We start from the raw sequence: 13,983 nt of genomic DNA on the forward strand, positions 1-13,983 counted from the left end.
TATATACAATTGTAATTTATATATATTATATACAATTGTAATTTATATATATAATTTACAATTATATTCCTTAGATGGACTCAAATACATTCAAAATAAAATTTGTATATATATATTTGAATATTATATCATTCATTTTTAATGATTTCACATACTGTATTTACATTTTGTTTTATAGGAAATGCTTGATGAAGCTGATCCTGATAGGGATGGAGAAATAAGTGAGGAAGAATTTTTGAGGATGATGAAAAAGACCACTCTTTAATACTTTTTTAAATCCCTCTGGAAAGTTAATAACTTTGTATTTGTTATACAGTTCCATAATATCTGAATGTATTTGTTGTCAATTTCTAATTTATTTGTGCAAATTGGTGTTTTGATGTGTAATCCATGCAAGAAGTTAGGCTTCTGTCAACATGTTGTTAAACATCTACAGCATCAAGAAAGAAATATAATGATTTCTGTGAATCGTGAATCCAAAACCAGTATTAATTCCAACTGCTACTTTTTGGAGTCTCAGCATCTAAAGACTTAGAATTTTTTTTAGGTTTAATGAAACTGAGCCCACATCCAATTGAATTTGGCAAACAGGCTATTACTTTCCCCATTATTTTCCTTTTGTGCAACTCTTTAAAAACTGTTAAACATTTGATTTTTAATCAGTTATTCAGATATGTAAAGTATTAAATAAAATTGCCTAGTAATACTTTATTTGCTAGTTTTCTTATTATAAAGAAAGGCACTTATACTACCCAGATTTTCTTGTAAGTTTGACCCTGCAGGTGAGCATTTAATGACTGTCTTGGGAGGTGGTAGGGATTTTACATATGTTATCTCAGTTAATATGTTACAACTTGGAAGCTGGTGGTATTAGCTCCATTTTACTACATACAAGAAAAGTAAAGTTCAGAGAAATTTAAAAATTGCTCAATTGCTCATAGATAATAAAACATGGATTATAAATCTTGTATCCTTATGCTTCATTATGAAGCTTTGCTATGGATAAAAACTCTCAGGGTAATTATATATTTTCTAACTCATTTAAAATTGTGACTCTCATAATTTTACTTTGTTTTCTATGAAAGAGCCAATCTATTGAGAAAGGCAGTCTGAAATACAGTCTTTTGATTCCCCACTGGGTCACACAAGACTGGGTCTTGGGCCAGAACACTTCTTACCAAGAGACATAGTCTCTATAGCTTGTGCTGGAATTGTCTGAATATCTTTCCACTTCAAACTCAATGTGTACTTTTTTCTGCTTAAGCATTGTGTGTGTTATAGTGCCTGTGTATGTAATATGACACCTGGCCAACTCCACTTTGGAAAGAGGATATACCCTTTGGCAAGGGTTGCTAAACAACAAGATGGGTCCGTACAGGCCAATTGCCCTAGATCGGCTTCTGGGAGGGACCTCTTGCATGGAAAACTGACATTCACTACTAAAACTGATACTACTTGGTCTTCATATGAGTGAAGAATTGTTCCATCAAGTAGTTGACTGGATTGTGTTTTCCTTGGCAACTAAACTGATACCAAGATGCAATGGCAGAAGCTCTCAGATTTCTGCTCCTGATAATAGGCAACAGATGCCACTTGCTGGACACCCACACTTCCTAAACCTAAGTAATGGTCTTTGGAGCAAGACAGGCTTACAGAAAATGTAACTTTGTCTCAGTTCATTTTTAGCTCACTGAAATGACTCGATTTTCTTTTGTCAACACAAGTTTTTTTTTAAATTGGTGCTGGAATGGCATATCTATGCTTATGCTCATTAAGTGTTCCACAGAATCTTTAATTCCTAATTATGCAGCATTTCCTTCTATACTAAAGAAAAATATAACTACTAAACATGCTTCATAAGTGAAAATTATGGCCTTTAAGTTGTTAAATGATTTATAATTTTAAGTGGGTAATACACTTAAAAATACACATGAACAAGTTCAGAGTTCTAAATAGAAGTCTCCTCATCAGAGGGCACCTTTTGGGATGAGCACTGGGTGTTGTATGGAAACCAATTTGACAATAAATTTCATATATTGAAAAAAAAAAGTCTCCTCATCAATCCCAGTTCTCTCAAATACAGAATGTCCTTTAATACTATTTCTATTCAACATTGTATAGAAGTGCTAGTCAGTACATTAAGGCAAGCAGAAAACAGAGACCAGAAAGGAGGAAATAAAATTCTTTCCATTTGCAGATGACACATCTATCCATAGTGTATTCAAAAGAATTTAGAGATTGCTGGATGCAAGTTGTTATGCAAATACAAATAGAAGCACAATGATATTTTTACAAACCAGGTATGAATAATTACAAAGTGAATTTAAGAGACTATTAATAGTATTACAAATATAAAAATCTTATGAATGAATCTAATGAAGACCCACAGGTCTTCAATATCAAAAACTATGAAAGAGTACTGAGAGAGATTAAAGACCTAAATAAATGGAGGAATGTTATGTTCATGGATTGGAAGACTCAATATTACATAGATGTCAGTTCTCTTTTTATTGATCTATAGCTATAGTGCAATCAAAATCTTAACCTATGTGAAACTCGACAAGCTAATTCTAAAATTTCTATGGAAATCCAAGGATCTGATACACAAAGAACAAGGTGAGAGGCTAGCTTACCGGACTATCAAGATTTATTAGAGTCAGAGTAATTAAAATAGTGTAGTGTTGGGGCACCTGGTTCGCTCAGTCAGTTGAGCGAATGGCTCTTGGTTTAGGCTCAGGTCATGATCTCAGAGTTTGTGAGTTTGAACCCCACATCAGGCTCTGTGCTGGCAATGTAGAATCAGCTTGGGATTCTCCTCTCCCTCTCCCTCTTTGCCCCTCTCCTGCTCATGCCGTCTCTGTCTCTCTCAAAATAAACTTAAAAAAAATAGCATAGTGTTCACTAGGATAGACTAATTGACAAATGGAATAGAACAGAAAGTCCTGAGACACACTCATTGTATATGCCATTGATTTAAGACACAGGTTAACTCTACAGTGGGACATCTTCATTATAATAAATTGTTCCTAGTCAATAGGATATCCAAAAATAAATAAATAAATAAAAGAAAACTGGATCCCAACCTCACACTATACATAAAAATTAATTCTAAATTATTGTTGATCAAGACATGAAAAGTAAGAATATATCATCATGACCTTGGGGTCAGGTTCCTAATTAGGACACACAAAAACCATTAAGTTTAAGGGAAAACATGATAAAGTGTACTATATTATAAGTAAGAACTTCTCTTCATGAAAGGAGAGAATGAGACATAAGCTACTAATTGGAAAAAGATATTTTCTTTTTTTAAAAAAAATTTTTTTTTCAACATTTATTTATTTTTGGGACAGAGAGAGACAGAGCATGAATGGGGGAGGGGCAGAGAGAGAGGGAGACACAGAATCGGAAATAGGCTCCAGGCTCTGAGCCATCAGCCCAGAGCCCGACGCGGGGCTCGAACTCACGGGCCACGAGATCGTGACCTGGCTGAAGTGGGACGCTTAACCGACTGCGCCACCCAGGCACCCCGGAAAAAGATATTTTCAATAAATACACCTGACTAAACACTTGTATGTAGAATATACAACTTGAAAGTTGTTGAAACTTACACTTGTGCTTTTAAAACTTACTCTTTGATATTCCTCCCAACAACAGGAAGAGTTCGACTTTCCCTCCCTCTGAATGTGGGTTGTCCATAGTGACTTGCTTCTAAACCAATAGAATGTAGTGGAAGTGACACTGCATGACTTCTGATGATAGGTTAGGAAAGGTGATATAGCTTCTGCTTGGCTCTATTCTCTAAGCACCCAACCTTGGAATCCAGCCACCATGCTATGTTAGGCAGCCATATGGAATGACTACACGGAGGTATTCTGGGCATAGCCCCAAGGAGATTCCAGCCAATGGCTAGTGCCAACTACCAGACAGATAAGTTAGTAAGTCTTCAGATGGTTCCAGTATTCAGCCTTTGAGCCACCATAGCTGATTCTGAGTAGAGACAAGATGACCCCACTGACCCCTGCCTAAATTATAGATTTACAAGCAAAATAAATGATGTTATTATTTTAAACCAATACATTTTGGGGTAGTTTTTTGAGCAACAATAGAATACAACATTCATCCTAGACTTATTATAGTTTACCTTTAAGTGGCACGTTTACAATTTCCCCCAATTAGAGGATTTTACAACAGTTTAACTTTATCTATCTCTCTGATCTATTGTGCTATTGTCATATATTTTACTTCTATTTATAATCAAATCCATATAAGATATTATTATTGTTATTATTTTATATTTGTCTTTTATAAACCAGTCTATTTTACTTAGATTAATTACATACCCTTTCTGGTTCTCTTCATTCCTTTATGCAAGCTTGTGGTTCCATGTGGAATCATTTTCTTCAGGCTGAATAAGTCTTTAGTATTTGTTATGGTGAAGATCTATTGGTAATAAATTCTCTCAGCTTTTGTTTGTCTGAAAAGGCCTTAATTTTTGCCTTCTTTTTTTGAATAATATTTCTATTGTGTATAGAGTCCCAGGTGAGATAGTAGGATGGCATTTTTAAAACACTTTGAGCATTTTAATGTCATGCCATTATGTCCTGATTTTTGTAATTTCTTTTGAAAAGTAAGCTTATAGCTTTATTGTTGCTTCTTTGAAGGAAATGTGTGGGATTTTTTCCCTCTGAGTGCTTTTAAGATTTTTCTCTTTGTCTTGGTTATTAGCAATATAACTGTGATCTACCCAGGTGTGGTTTTCCTTACATTTGTAATCTACGTGAGATTCATAGTGTCTTGATTCTGTGGTTTAATGGATTTTTATTAACTTTGAAACACTTTTAGCCAGTGTTTCTTCAAATATTGTTTCTGAACCATCATCTCCTCTTTCTAGAACTCCAATTAAATACATGCATGTTAGACTTATCACTGTTCTTTATATATCTCTCACACTCTTTTTGGTGTTTTCTATCCCTTTTTCTCTCTGTGCTTCAAATTTATATATAGTTTACCGACTTGTGTTCCAGTTTACCAGAAGTTCTCTAACAGATTCCAGATCTCTGTTGAAATTCTTCATATTCTCCTCAGTTTTATTGAACACATGAATTATCTTTATATTAAAGTCACTGATTACTTTAACATCTTATCTCTAGGTCTATTTTTGTTGTTCTTTTAAATTCTGGCTTTTAGTTATCTGGTTCTTTTTTTTTTTTTTTTTTTTTTAGCCAGATATTGTGGATGAAAAATTAGAGAGACTGTAAATGCTGTCATCTTCTTTCACAGAAGTCTAAGTTTTCTTCTAGCAGGTATATAAATATAGGAGGATAATTTTGATTCTTTTGAGAAACAGCTTTAGTCATAATTAAGGATTTTCTGTTTCATGTTTGTCCTTATTCCCAGATGTAATACTTTTGTGTTGACTGAAAGCACAGGGTATCTACTGATATCTCTGCCTCCCTTCATCTTACCTGGGCTTAAAATCAAATTTTAATATTTGCAGCATCACATAGCTATTTAATTACACTTTCACTTAGTTCTTTGTTCTCTTAGATGCTGTTTTCTGTTGGGTTTTTAGGGTCTCACCCAGGGCATGTGTAACTAAGGAGTTAGCCAGTGAGGTAGGCTATTTGGACAGTTTTTCAGTTTAATCTACTTTAAATCCCGTATCTCTATAATGTTTCCTCCCAAATGCTAGCTACTTTGGCATCCCCAAATTCCAATCTGTTTCTCCTCAGCTCAGTAAGATTCCTGCCTTTCTGCTTGGGGCTTATTTATTTATTTTTTTTATTTAAATTCCAGTTACTTAACATACAGTGTAATATTAGTTTCAGGTGTAAATTTAGTGATTCAACACTTCCATACAATACCCAGTGCTCATCACAAGTGCCCTCCTTAATCCTCATCCCTTATTTAACTCATCCCCCCACTTCCCTCCCCTTCTGGTAACCATCAGTTTGTTCTCTATAGTTAAGAGTTTGTTTCTTGGTTTGGCTCTCTTTTCTTTTTTCCCTTTGCTTGTTTGTTTTGTTTCTTAAATTACACATATGAGTGAAATCATATGGTGTTTGTCCTTCTCTGACTTATTTCGCTTATCCTCTAGCTCCATCAACATTGTTGCAAATGGCAAGATTTCATTCTTTGTTATGGCTGAGTAATAGTCCATTGTATACATATGTATACCACATCTTCTTTATCCATTCATCAGTTGGATATTTGGTCTCTTTCTATCATTTGGCTATTGTTGATAATGCTGATGTAAACATCCCTTTGAATTAGAATTTTTGTATTCTTTGAGTAAATAACTAGTAGTACAATTGCTGGATCGTAGGGTAGTTCTATTTTTAACTTTTTGAGGAACTTCATACTGTTTTCCAGAGTGGCTGTACCAGTTTGCATTCCCACCAACAGTGCTGTTTCTTCACATCCTTGCCAACAGCTCTTATTTCTTGTGTTGTTAGTTTTAGCCATCTGACTGGTGTGAGGTGATATCTAAAGAACTTATAAAATTCAACACTCAAAAATAATCCAATTAAGGGGCGCCTGGGTGGCTCAGTCGGTTGGGCGGCCGACTTCGGCAAAGGTCATGATCTCGCGGTCCGTGAGTTCGAACCCCGCGTAGGGCTCTGTGCTGACAGCTCAGAGCCTGGAGCCTGTTTCAGATTCTGTGTCGCCCTCTCTCTGACCCTCCCCCATTCATGCTCTGTCTCTCTCTGTCTCAAAAATAAATAAACGTTAAAAAAAATAATCTAATTAAAAAATGGGCAGAAGACACGAACAGACATTTTTCCAAAAAGACATAGAGATTGGCTAACAGACACATGAAAAGATGCTCAACATCATTCATCATCAGGGATATTTCCCCTATTTTTTGAATTGGAAAATCCCCTCAGGGAAAAAGTCATGATGAGTGTGGCACTCCCCTCCAGTGCTTCTCTTCTCTCGAGGATTATAACTTTTCCTTTCCAATCTTGTCTGAACTGAACTGAACTGGGTACTTGCCTGTTCCTTCACACAGTGTTTTCATATACCAGCTTTTATAGTTGTTTTCAGCAGGAAGATAAGTTCATTATATCCTGAGCTAAAAATGCCAATATTATTTTCAGGAAAATAAATCTGACTGATGACCCTGAACTGGAATTGGGAGAGACTGCTGGATGAAAGGCCAGTTAAGAGGCTACTGCAGTCATTTAAAGAAGGGATGGTGAGGACCTAATAGATAGCTGCATTTGGTTTGGAAAAAAAGAGGTACAATTCAAATCTTTCATTCATGCTTTCTTATTTTCATTCACAGGACTCTGATGAAAGAGTGATATTAAGGAACAGTTACTGAATTAGGCACTGTTCTACCACATTTACACGGACTTTCTTAAATCCTTTGCCTATTGGACACTATTATTATCATTTTGATTTTACAGACGAGAAAACTAAGATACAGAGAGTTTAAGTGACTATCTCAACATCACATGGACATTAAATGGACTTCGAGTCAGGCCTGCTGACTCCACCACTGTGCTCTCATCATTCCTTGCAACAGGTGTGATCTTTTAAATGGGGGACATTGATAGCACATATTCCAAAGGGAGAAAAGGAGAAAAAATGGATGCAGTGGTTCCTGAGCACTTTTTGTTATTGTTTGGAAAAGTAAGTGAAATTAATGCTTTAGGAAAGTGATAACTCCAGAGAAGTGAAACCAAAGAAAAAGATGAACCTGTTTTTCTTTTTTAAATGAAAGTAGAGAGTCGTAAGGTGGCCAAGAGTAGGCAGTCAAGGCAAGTGGATAACTTGGAAGATCAGAGACTGATAGTGATGAAAGTTATTGCTTAATATTTTATATATGGACATTTCCTCCACAAATAATTTTCCCTTGTTTTTTTGGTGATGGCTCATTTTAACCAGAAAATTTAAAGTACACATTTAAGTTTTTTTTGGATGAGTGAAAGAGGAAAGTACAACTTTAACATTAAGAGTTAATGGTACCTCATCTTACTCAGGGGGTTGGTCACACAGGATGGAGGATAGAGGTCACCCCACTAGGGGGCGTTGAGGTCTTGTCTCAGTTTGGTGAATAAAGGTGTGGTTTGATTTACGCTTGTTTTGATAGTCTGACATAAATTAGAGAAGAATTTAAAGAAAGATCGAAATTAAAGATGTAATTTATCTAGCACAATTAGGGGAAAGATTTACAGAAATTTTATTATTCTTTATCCCACCTTCATGGTAACTAATTACTCACATTAATGAAAAGTCAAGAATTGCACTTAAAACCAAATCTAACACTATTCAAAATGTAAGCCATGGAATTATAGAAGGAGTTATAATATTTGAAGATTTTTAAAAAATATTTTCCCTTCAATTCAATTTTGAAGATGTTTGACATTTTTCTCTAAGAAGTAGGAATGCATTTGTTTCACGTAAAAATGACTAAAAAGACTTACCAAACTGTTGACAGTGGTTACTTCTGACGGAAGAGAAGTAAAGGTATTTGCTTTTTATTCACCATATCTATATATGGTTTGAATTCTTATAAACATAAATTTTATAATTTAAATTTAGAAAAGTAAAAATATTTAGTTGCATTTAAAAACTGGGTTAGGATGCCAATACAAAAATTAATTAGAAATGTAAGTCCAAGTTTATATAATCTGCCTAAATATGAATAAATATAACATCTAAGTGATATTAATAGGCATTCTACAATTAGAATCAGAAAGGAAGAGCGTTATACTGTATATTTTCACATCTCTTGTTTTGCATAATGGATAGTCACATATAGGCTCTGAGGCCTTCAAAAATGAAACTTATTTAATTTGTTCTAACCCTAAATATACCAGTTTACTTGAGAATTTGATATTTTATTTTCTTCACACTTAAGAGTTTATAACACAGTTCTATAGAATTCAGTTTGAGAAAAACTGACATGCACAAAAGCACTAACTCTATATAAACAAAGAAACACCCATAGTCAAAATAAATGATGTTCTTAAATAAGGTCCTTTAAATTAATCTTAAATTAATGTTAAGGGAATGAAAAATCAGTATACTGTATTACATTATTTCTGTCTTTTTATTAGAAATATGTAAGTACCTTTTACTTCTTTTGGAAATGCTGTAGATAAGTCACATATCAAACCGTATAAAAATAATGAATTAAACACCTATAAATGTGAGTAGCAACCCCATGCTATCACTTACTAAACATCCCTGAACTGCTGTGCCCTTGGGAGTGTTTAAGGGTTGGACACAAGAAATGTCGTAGCTTCATGTTTTTACTACTAATTCAATCAAAAATGTTTCTGCCCAAAGGACTAGAGTTAAAATATCCCTTCTATCAACATAATAGGGGAACATCACCGAGGCATTTGGCCAGAGGACAAAGGGCACACAAACTTTTTGCCAAGCATGTTGAAAAGTAAGAATATTTTAGGAATACTACTTATCAAGATAGGATTTAAAATTAATTTTGAGTAGTCCGATAAGCAAATAGCGATAAGGGCTCTGATGATGGAAACAACAGATGAGAATACTTTGGTACACACTAGGGAGTCAGCAAAACACAAATAATGGGAAGAAAGCAGCTATCTAATTTGAGCAAGTGTAGAGACCATTTTCTTACCTATGCCTGGTTGAGCAGGTAGTGTATGTGTGTGTGTGTGTGTGTGCAGCAGCTACCGTGTATGAATAATATCCCCATTCCCCAACTGTGTATTTTTGATAAATTTTAGTATGAAATTATGCATAATTGTATATCTAGTCATTATTTCTCAAAATAAGTTCAGTCCTCCTTCAAGTCCTTTTTATTTATTTATTTTTACAAAATGTAGGTTAAAGAATCCTATCAGTTATGTAACATGAGTCGACACTACCTAATTAACAAAGCCAAAATTTCTTGCCCCAACTATGTAAAACGTAATAAAGAAAGTGGGTTAAACAATGCTTATTTTTGTCTGAATATGTTAGATGTTGGCAGAAAAAACACTTATTCTTAATGTCCCTGTGTATTTCCTACCCATTGTTTCAATACTATGTCATGAAATCCTTCCTGTCATTTATTTTTTGAAAACTCAATTACTTGAATTAATTGGGAAACTCAGTATAAGTGGCTACTAGTTCTCATGCTGTAAAAATATGTTGAACAGTATTAAAAAATCTATCTTGCAAAGAATATTTCCTAATTAAAATATAACCAAAATTAATTATAATCAGTAAAACCACCATTTTTAAAGCTTCTGCCAAGGGTGCCTGGGTGGTTCAGTTGGTTGAGCATCTGACTCTTGATTTCATCTCAGGTCATGATCTCAGAATCGTGGGATAAAGCCCCTCATCAGGCTCTGTACTGAATGTGGAGCCTGCTTGAGATTTTTCTCTCTCTTTCCCTCTGCCCCTCTCCCCTGCTCATGTGCTCTCTGTCTAAATAAAAAGATAAATAAACAGACAGACAGACAAACAAAGCTTCTGCCAACTTCTCAATTGTTGCAGAAAATTTGCGGATCACTAGTCCCATCTCCTTAGATCCTTTTTTTTTTTTTCAAAAGTAGAAAAACTGAACTCTCCTAAGTAGTGTTGATGCTCAGTGAGTAAGCAAAATATGTAACACATCAACTGTGGAGTATGACTTGGGGGACAGAAAAGGTCTAATGGCTTCAAATGTGCTCTTCCACAGTTGGGCAGGATTTGTGTTTTTTTCTGGCTTAGAAAACAAAGTTGGTGTCATTGTCTCTATAGCAGAAAATTAACAGACATATGGAGTGTGCTATGGACAGACAACTCATTTCTAGTCCTTGAGTCACTGTTTAACTAGATTGGACACTTTGTCCATGCCACCTAACTCTCTGGGCTTCTTATTGCAGCATATATAAAAGGTGGATAAGAAAACTGTCTGTCTAAAAAGTACCACTGAACTGCTGAAAACCCAGATGACAGGGGAAAACATCTTTTGCTTATTAAATATAATCCAGAAAATAATATAACAGGCACTAGGCATTTACCACCTAGATTTAAAAGATGCAGACGGTTTGCTGAAATTTGCACAAATCTCATTTCTTTTTAACATTTATTTATTTTTGAGACAGAGAGAGACAGAGCATGAACGGGGGAGGGGCAGAGAGAGAGGGAGACACAGAATTGGAAGTAGGCTCCAGGTTCTGAGCCATCAGCCCAAAGCCCGACGCGGGGCTCGAACTCACGGACCGCGAGATCGTGACCTGAGCCGAAGTCGGATGCTCAACCGACTGAGCCACCCAGGAGCCCACAAATCTCATTTCTTATTAAGAAATAAAGCAAAAGGCAGATAGAGCAAAAGGCATTCCCTTGCCTTCAGTATCATTTTTCCTTTTCTTCTCAGAAGTAGTTGGTGTGTATCACTTCCAGCCATATGTTCGTTCTTTTACTATACAAGTATGTATCCCTAAAATTATAAACTATTGTTGCAAGTTTTTGATAGCATGTATAAATATCCTTTACAGCTTGATTTTTTGTTTGACATTATATTTTTGAGATTCATTTACATTGATATATGCTACTATTGTTCAATTATTTCAACTGCTCTATACAATTCTGTTATGTGAACAGTTTATATATTTTTCTACAAGAAGTTAGATTGTTTCCATATGTGTACTATTCAGAGAAATACTATCATGAACATCCTTACATTTTCTGGGATAGTCACTGTCTTAGTCAGTTTGGGTTACCGTAACAAAGTAACATTCACTGGGTGGTTTAAACATCCAAAATTTATTTTCTCACAGTCCCAGAAGCCAAAGTCCAAGATCAGGGTACCAATGTGATTGGATTTGGTGAGAGCTCTCCCCTGGCTTGTAGACAGTCACCTTCTAGCTATGGCATCACATGGTAGAATGAGGGGGAATGAGAGAGAGAGAGGGAGGGGGAGATTTACCTCTTCTTATGCTATCAGTTTAGGACCCAACCCTTATGAAATCATTTAACCTTAATTACTTACTAAAGACCCAATCACCAGATATAGTCACATTGGGCATTAGGTCTTCAACATAGGAATTTTGGGAGGACACAGTATAGTCCATAGCATCCACCTAGAGTAAAATTGCTAGCTTGTATGAAATCCACATCTTCAACTTTTCTAGGTTTTTCCAAATTGCTCTCCAAAATGGTTGCAATATTTTAGACAACCACCGGAAGTAAATAGATGACAGGACATTATTATTATTATTATTTTTCAATGTTTACTTATTTTTGAGGGAGAGAGAGAGCAAGTGGAGGATGGGCAGAGAGAGAAGGACAGAGGATCCAAAGCAGGCTCTCCACTGATAGCAGCGAGCTCCATGCGGTGCTCAAACTCACAAACCATGAGATCATGACCTGAGCTGAAACCAGCTGAGCTACCCAGGCGCCCCAAGATAGAAGGTACAATCTTTTCAAGTTGCAACTTCGTTTTCCTATTCCACCATTATCTGGAAAGTCTTCTTCCAAGTAGCTGTCCAAACGGCTTCTGCCAACCAGTTCTTTCATTTGTGGCCATGGTACCACGTGGACTGGTGTGTTCTCTTCTCTAATCCCAATATGAAAAACACTGACCTTACTCCATCAATAGAGTTTTATTAGGTCAATGATGTGGAGCAGAAACACTCAGTGGATTCAAAGTGACAGCTAGAGTTCCTTCCCAGAAAATCCAGGTCTCATTTGCTGGGAACAAAAGATAACCAATAAAATTTCAAGTCTACTACAGTAGAGCCCCTTATGATCCAATCATCTCTGGTTCCAGGTGTGAAAAGCCAACGTTCTTTGACATCCACAGTGATTTCTTTCTTTCTTTTTTTTCAAATCAGATATTTAATGTTCCTTAAAATGGTTTAAACGCCATTTGATTTTCCCCTTCTCATTCACTGTGTCCTCCCCCCATTTTTAGCATTTTGCTTTCTTATTTCTTCAGCAGTCAGGAACTCTGGGTTCCTTTTGTTAATGTGGTACCTCCTCTTGTAAAGGTGGGGGCATTTTACTTGCCCCCTGAGGTACTCGTCTGTGAATTGAGAAGAGTCTGATTAGAGAAAGAGATGGTTTCAATCATGAGACAGTCTATGAATCAAAGGGATTTTTCAGAGTGAGTTAAACAATCTATTTTCCTTCCTGTATGTGTCACCATTTTTCTGGAAACTCTTACTTATCAGGTAAAACTGTACTTAGGGAGGTTCTCTGACAGCTTAATCATGGTCTCTGCTGGATCCCGCAGCGAAGCCAGAAAGCTGAAAGTGTTTGCAGCTCTCATTTCCGTGGCAACTGTCTGAAGGGCCAAATATAAGAGCACTTTTTCTCTGTAGGACCCAGTAGAAGAAGGAACTGACTGGTGAGGAAAACCCCTTTTAGTCAGAAATTTTTCTTTAGGAGGTCAAGACCTTTGAAAAATTAATGGAAAAGTACCAAGCCATACCTTTATATGTATTTTTTAAATGCTTCATTGGTGTTAGCTAGGGAACTTGACATTTGCATGTCGTATCGAATCCATTTTCCCTTCACTGTCCCTTCTTCCCTCTTTCCATGCCCATAAATCTATCCATTTCTTGTTCTTATCACTATAACATTGTGCTTGTTTAAGCCAGCAGGATGTGGAAAAATATTTAAAAATTAATACATGCGACCACTTATGAATAATCCTGTACATTTGTGTGGCTCTCTGAGTGATGAGACAATAAATACCTGTCTACTTTGTGCTATGTAGAATTCCCTGCATTATTTGGTGGGGGGGGGGGGGCGGGAGGTTCACTGACCAGGAGTCAACACGGGGCAGTTGAATAGCTTTACAGTTCCTCTTGCGTTAGATCTTTATTATTTAATCTCAAGGACTCTGAATTTTTAGAATATTTCTCTCAGACTCAAGACCATTTTTGGATAACCTACCATTATCTTTGGCATGAAATATCAAGAAATCACTATAATGCTTCCCTCTATGAAGGGAGGAAGGACTGTGTCTATGCCACACTGCTGAGCAATATACATAATACACATGAAAAGACT

At 35.9% G+C, this 13,983-nt stretch overlaps 1 protein-coding gene across 1 annotated transcript in view; it reads left to right on the forward strand.

Moving 5' to 3' along the window:
- The window catches only part of LOC121030055 (centrin-4-like), a 4,051-nt gene extending 3,011 nt beyond the window's left edge, over window positions 1-1,040 (forward strand). Inside the window, exon 5 of the mRNA XM_040474611.1 lies at window positions 179-1,040. Within this exon, the coding sequence (XP_040330545.1) occupies window positions 179-265 (87 nt within the window). The 3' untranslated portion in view covers window positions 266-1,040. The remainder of the gene's footprint in view (window positions 1-178) is intronic.
- Window positions 1,041-13,983: the final 12,943 nt, after the last annotated feature.

The sequence above is a fragment of the Herpailurus yagouaroundi genome, unplaced genomic scaffold, assembly GCF_014898765.1.
Source record: "Herpailurus yagouaroundi ecotype Mexico unplaced genomic scaffold, PumYag 28, whole genome shotgun sequence".
NCBI lineage: Eukaryota > Metazoa > Chordata > Mammalia > Carnivora > Felidae > Herpailurus > Herpailurus yagouaroundi.